At 35.2% G+C, this 7,232-nt stretch overlaps 1 protein-coding gene across 1 annotated transcript in view; it reads left to right on the top strand.

Annotated features, from left to right (window-relative positions):
• The window catches only part of LOC110458816 (sodium-dependent proline transporter-like), a 24,013-nt gene extending 17,398 nt beyond the window's left edge, over positions 1-6,615 (top strand). The window contains exons 11-13 of the mRNA XM_021510739.1: positions 1,696-1,796; positions 2,974-3,141; positions 6,387-6,615. Coding sequence (XP_021366414.1) covers positions 1,696-1,796; positions 2,974-3,141; positions 6,387-6,500 — 383 coding nt within the window. The 3' untranslated portion in view covers positions 6,501-6,615. The remainder of the gene's footprint in view (positions 1-1,695; positions 1,797-2,973; positions 3,142-6,386) is intronic.
• The last annotated feature ends 617 nt before the right edge of the window (positions 6,616-7,232 follow it).

The raw sequence follows: 7,232 nt of genomic DNA on the forward strand, positions 1-7,232 counted from the left end.
AAAAAAAAGTCTTTGTAAATCATATTACCAAAAAGATTGATTTCAAGTTTTGATAAAGTGAAAATTGTTAATAAAAAATAAAAACTCATTCTGGTTAATCCCATTATATTCCGGCCAACTCTCTTCATCTATCTGGTCTTTAGTTCCCCCCCCCCCCCCCCTTACGACGTTTTGTCGGCAGATATATTACAACTCATCACCTTCGTAGTAAACAATTTATGTGTTGGCGATATAAGGTGGTTATAAGGTAGTATTTTGTAGTATTGAATACAGTATTAGGTAATATTTGGTTGCATTAGGGCTAGTATTGGGCATTTAAACTTGCCAAGTAACTGTCGTCTGCCCGTCTGGTTTTCAACATCTCGGGACAGTTGGCAAACTCACCAAACATCGATATTACAAGCTGCATTCTATATTCTGTGTGCATACACATTATCTTTAAATAAACACCTACCAAATATAAAGTATTCTGGATCCAGCAGATGAAAACTCCACTTCTTTGCAGTATAATAGGCCGAAGAGCAGCTTTGTTATGATTAGCGCTTTGTTGACGTTTCCGCGGTAGGAGTACAGTAGTTTAATCGACAAGGTCCGGAATTTACGGAAAATGTGAAACTTATTTTTTATCATTATCAAATTTTACTTTTCTTACGTTTAAAATATGATACATAAATTAAATATACATTTTGAAATAAGCAAAGTATAAAATAATATTTTTACAAAACAAAAATATGTGTGAATTATTTATCACAGGAACGACAAAATCCGGATAAACTCGTCGCTTCGATTATTATAGTCATCGCTCATTTTGTGTTTCGGACGAGGTTCGCCTTTTTGAGATATTTTTTCAATCTTTAGATATGAGCGCAGTCGTGCTCCAAAACGAAACTTAAGGAGTCGATCTGTTTTCCACAAAGAAAGTCAAAACTAAAATATCTTTGTGGAGCAAAACTGCGCTCCTACTTAATTTTGATGTTGTACACGTAAATTTCTGTTGTTTTCGCGAAAATCTCGTACGTGCGCCTCAATAAACCATCCCGATTTTATATTCAAGACAATATAATTAAAATCAAAAGTTTTTCCAGAACTATAATGCATCTTAATTATTATTTCAAATCATAAAAATGGAAAATTTGTAAAATCATGAATGTCAGAATATTGGGGCAGATAACGGGGCATACCGCATTTGATCCTTTTAAATTGTGTTAATTTGAAATTCATCTTTGTATATACACATATGGACAATGTACCAGTTATTCTTTTCGGTTTCGAAGTTTTAGTGTAATTGTGTATTACAGTACGTTCATCTATGCCTGCGAAATTACGTTTAGCTGTTCATGTCTGTATTTGTTTTCGGCATGGGACCACTATAAGGATAATTCCAATATTCTTAGACATACTTACTATCTAGCTATGTATTAATTAAGAAATGTAGTTTTGAAGACAGTACGAGTTATTGAACTAATAATTACCACATAACCGACTTGTAATTAAGACATGCAATTCCGTAAATCTCTCATATAGATTTTAAATGACATAATTCCTCAAATTAAATAGCAAGTAAGAACTTTATTTGTTTTAAAAACGAATCATTAGCCGGAAAGCTGTTTTTGTCACAAGGCGTAACCGTCTCTACGAACTTTCAGTCATTCCATACCAGTTTTATCTTAATGATAACAGCCGTCTCCACTTCAGGTGCCGACCGTCTCTATAAGGACATAGAGGCCATGATTGGCTACCTGCCAACCAAACTGTGGATGGTTTTATGGAAGTTTATCAACCCTTTTCTCTATGCTGTGAGTATAGCTTCATACATTACACAAGTATATACATGACAGCATAGTGTAAACAAAAATAAGGTTAAGTAGTTATAAACACGGTTTATATTGACACTAAACCAAGTAAAGAGAAATGTAAAGGACGGTGAACATTAAAAACTAACTTCATTCATAGATAATTTGATACGATGTACTCAATTATAGGAAAATGGTTCTTAGTATTGTCTTGTGGCATATCTGAATTCAAATGTACCATCAATGTACCCAAAACGGGACACTTGTAGCAAGACGTCCCAAGGAACTGTCATGCAATTTAAAGAAGTATTGTTATATATGGAATTTTCACTTGATGATACTTTTATGACAATTCAACTGCATACACGTTATTTTGGCTGCTGGTTATCGTTACATGGACAATTTATATGTAAGAATAATTACCAATACAACACTTTCGTGATTTACGCTATATATTTGGATATCATTTTCAAAAGTCTACTTCATCAAAAACAACACTTATTTGGAGAAGAAATTTAATCAGAATTCTGTTTGACTCTAAAATATTTGAAGTATGTATAATTTTCTACTGATACTGATCGTTTATCCCCAAATATTAGCTAAGGTACCAAAGTGTCCCTTTCAGGGTACAGTAACACCTGTTCAAGGACTACATGACCCTGATAGTAGTTTGCGTTCTATTTATAGAACCACGCGCTCGAAATACCAACTTATAATAGAAATGAAAAGTGAATGGTATCATTTTTGGAATTGATAGTATGGTATAAAGTATATTTATATTTCTCGAAAAAGTGTCCCGTTTTGAGTACAGTGACGTGACATGTTTTAACTGAATTTTCTTTTCTTTCAAACAATTAATTAATTTCCTCCATGGTCAGATATTTCACATGCATCCGTGAACGAGTAACACAGAGGATATTGTCAATGAGAATTCTGTCCTGGTCGGATGACTATATAGCTCAGTTTGGTAGATTGTTGGACTACGATTTGGAAGTGCTGGGTTCAAATTTTGGTCTAACCGTTACATCTTTCCTTTCCTGTTGCATTTGGCGCCAAAATAGATTACCGACGGAAGGTGGTATATGGTCTCGTGTGTCGCTGAGGGTCCAGACTTTGGAAATGGCGAGATTCACCATGTGAATGTAAATACTGATGACTCAATACTTATTTTATATTTCAGGTATTGTGGCTGATAGGGGTCATTAACCACAAAGCAGTGACCTATGGTTCGACTCCCTACCCTGACTGGTCTATAGGAATCGGCTGGATCATCGCCATTCTTCCGTTGTTACCAATCCCAGTAACTATGTTCATTACTCTCAGACGTCAAAAGGGCAGTCTAAGGGAGGTAAGTCGTATGTTTTGCATCATAACTCACTTGGTATAATATGTTGTATGATGCATGCTGATCCTACACCTCGTTTGAGATGACGTTACCATGATATTATCTCGTATATAACAAATTTACCATGTGATATTATTCATTTATAGCCTTTAGCTGCGTCCTCGGTCAATATCTCTTTTCTCGGGTCGATACATCCAGGTATCGACCGAAGATAAAGGCTACAATTGTTTTATTATTTTCAAAACAGTAATGTAAGCAATCTGAAAAAAAACACAACAAAAAACTTCGGAAGCGGGACGGTGCATTGTTTGGAGACACGTCATAATTCTATTTTTAGAAACAACCAGTCCTTCAACGAAAATCACGCGCTCCAAGTCAATATCGGTTTTATCGGTGGACACGTGATGCACTTCTAGCCAAGCACTTGTCGGGAATAATATGAAAAAATAATAAATGATTTTATCACATAACCGACCAATGTTATGTCATACGGCCATGTCATAAATATGGTATTACACACGTGTAATAAAACCTAAAGGTGCTGTGATTGGTCAAAACTGTGGGAACATATTCCTACGTCACTATATGTACTACTTTTATTTTCTGATCCACATGATACATTTACTGTTACTTTAAATGGATTTGAAATGGATATTTTGTCATTACTATTTTTATTTTTAAAAAAATCTGGCGATATTTTGTACTACGCGGAACGACTACACTATGATCGGAGTACTTTGGTTTTGACCTATTCCGTCTTTGCGTATTGCAGAGTGATCTTCTCTTGAGAACAGGTATTGATTGTTACGTCATTTGTTTGTGAGAGTAACGTCATCAATTTTTGAGAAAACGACGTAATTTTCTCACACAAACCAATGACGTAACAATCAATACCTGTTCTCAAAAGAAGATTTTGTTTCAAATTATGAATGTTATGTGATAAATAGAACCTTACATTCGTGTCCATGTCATATTAAATTGATCAAACTCGTTCAATAAATTGATATGAACCTCGCTTAAAAACTCGTGTCATATCAAATTATTGAACTCGTTTAAAAAATTCAATATGACACGGACATTCACGTAAGATCCTCTATATCTCAGACAATACGTTGTGATTGATGACAGTTGATAACATGTTGTGATCAGTGTATAATTTAATTACTGGAAGATTAAAAGCCGTATTCCAATGCTCTAAAAGTGATTTTAATTACTTTCCTGGACATTTAACGAGTGCAATTGTCTAGAACAAACACCTTTATAGTAGTAAAAAAAATGACAAAAATCCCTATAGTTTAGCTCTGCTCGACCGGACTTGAAAATATTGGGTCACATGGCCGTTCACGTGGGTTTTCTTCGGGTACTCCGGTTTCCTCCGACATTAAGATCCTCTATGCGCTTTCATCCGGGCCAAAAATAATGATTAATATAAGTTTGAAGACTTGTTTCATAATTGCTATAAAAGAAATAGTTCATAATCACAGCTCTGAACAAAGATTTGATCGCTATACTGTTTACCTCGGGTGTTACTATAAAAAAAGATTTGATCGTTGTACTGTTTACCTCGGGTGTTACTATTAACAAAGATTTGATCGTTATACTGTTTACCACGGGTGTTACTATAAACAAAGATTTGATCGTTATACTGTTTACCTCGGGTGCTACTATAAACAAAGATTTGATCGCTATACTGTTTACCTCGGGTGCTACTATAAACAAAGATTTGATCGTTATACTGTTTACTTCGGGTGTTACTATAAACAAAGATTTGATCGCTATACTGTTTACCTCGGGTGTTACTATAAACAAAGATTTGATGGTTATACTGTTTACCTCGGGTGTTACTATAAACAAAGATTTGATCGCTATACTGTTTACCTCGGGTGTTACTATAAACAAAGATTTGATCGTTATACTGTTTACCTCGGGTGTTACTATAAACAAAGATTTGATCGCTATACTGTTTACCTCGGGTGTTACTATAAACAAAGATTTGATCGTTATACTGTTTACCTCGGGTGTTACTATAAACAAAGATTTGATCGCTATACTGTTTACCTCGGGTGTTACTATAAACAAAGATTTGATCGTTATACTGTTTACCTCGGGTGTTACTATAAACAAAGATTTGATCGCTATACTGTTTACCTCGGGTGTTACTATAAACAAAGATTTGATCGTTATACTGTTTACCTCGGGTGTTACTATAAACAAAGATTTGATCGCTATACTGTTTACCTCGGGTGTTACTATAAACAAAGATTTGATCGTTATACTGTTTACCTCGGGTGTTACTATAAACAAAGATTTGATCGTTATACTGTTTACCTCGGGTGCTACTATAAACAAAGATTTGATCGCTATACTGTTTACCTCGGGTGTTACTATAAACAAAGATTTGATCGTTATACTGTTTACCTCGGGTGTTACTATGAACAAAGACTTGATCGCTATACTGTTTACCTCGGGTGCTACTATAAACAAAGATTTGATCGTTATACTGTTTACCTCGGGTGTTACTATGAACAAAGACTTGATCACTATACTGTTTACCTCGGGTGCTACTATAAACAAAGATTTGATCGTTATACTGTTTACCTCGGGTGTTACTATAAACAAAGATTTGATCGCTATACTGTTTACCTCGGGTGTTACTATGAACAAGAAATATTTCTTTAAAAAAAAGGATAAACGACAGATTGTTTATGCATGTGATTATAAATATTCTGCTATCTGATTTAGTTACCGCTCAAAGGAAAGTAACCTTAGTAAGCTTCGTTATCACATTGTGTGAGACAGTATATTACGCAATCGTGAATATAGAGTGAGATGCCGGGTAAATACGTGAAACAACTGTTTCTTTTACCGCTAGAGGTCAAATATGAGCGATACAATACATAACATACAGAAATAACTTGATACATGTTGCTTTGACGGAAAACGAGGGAAACGTTTAGACCCGTCGCCATGTAGTACACTTCAATAGGGAGGCTATCATCGTTAGCTTGTATCTAAAACTAAATTTATATTTTGTATCAATGCATTGTTATCCACAGCATCAAGCCAGCACTGTATGAAAAAATAACGCGATGAATTCGCAAAATGATCTTTAACAGCTCTGCCGAAAAAAGGCGCTTTATATATCTGTCTGATGATACGGAGTCTGAATAACTATCATTTGTCTTTGACAACTTATATATTGTATACACTGTCACTTTTTATTAAATGTTGTGTTTGTATTGTTTCAGAGATTTTCTAAAGCACTGAAACCAACAAATGAATGGAAGCCAGCTGCTTCGTCACATCTAGACGATAAGGAAGTCGAAATGAGACTGAATGAACAAGGAGACGAGCCCATGTAAATGGTTTTATCATTTGTATGTTTATATAACAAGGTTTCTGGTTTATATAATACAATATATTCACAACTTTTGCATAATATTTTAACTATTTATAATAATGATAGTTCGAGGTTCTTATATACCGCTTTATCACAACCTAGTTCGTAGGTCGTCTCAAAGCGGTTCACAAATTATTATCCGTAGTAACAAGGCCTTTGCAACCAGCCAATATCTTTCTCAACTACCTGGGGAGCATACCGCCGGTGCTGGGCGCCATTTCGGCGCTCAAAGCTAACATTTTAACAATTCTAGCACTGCCCAACCACGTACTCATTTACAGCTGAGTAGACTGGAACAAGCGGAGTAAAGTATCTTGCTCAAAGATACAACACAGTGTCGTGCCGTGACTCGAACTCGCACTCCTTTGGTCACGAGCCCGGCGTTCTACCACTAGACTACCGTGCCTTTTTAAAAACAATATTTTTAAACAAATTTTACCAACTTTTATTAATCACTCTTGTTGGTCTGCATGGTAGCGGATTTTGATGTGGAAGGAAACCGAACTACACAGGAACCAATAGGGTCGGAAAGGTGACTAACCTTTTTATAAAAGGCTATGAATACACTTTTCATCATCATAGCTCTTTTGTAGGTACAAAGACAATAGCACGTCACTTTGTAAAGAAACACACAATACAGTGTAGTTTTATACGACATACAGTATCACGTGTCTATGTAAAGTAAGCGTAGGTC

This window comes from Mizuhopecten yessoensis, unplaced genomic scaffold, assembly GCF_002113885.1.
Source record: "Mizuhopecten yessoensis strain PY_sf001 unplaced genomic scaffold, ASM211388v2 scaffold9847, whole genome shotgun sequence".
NCBI lineage: Eukaryota > Metazoa > Mollusca > Bivalvia > Pectinida > Pectinidae > Mizuhopecten > Mizuhopecten yessoensis.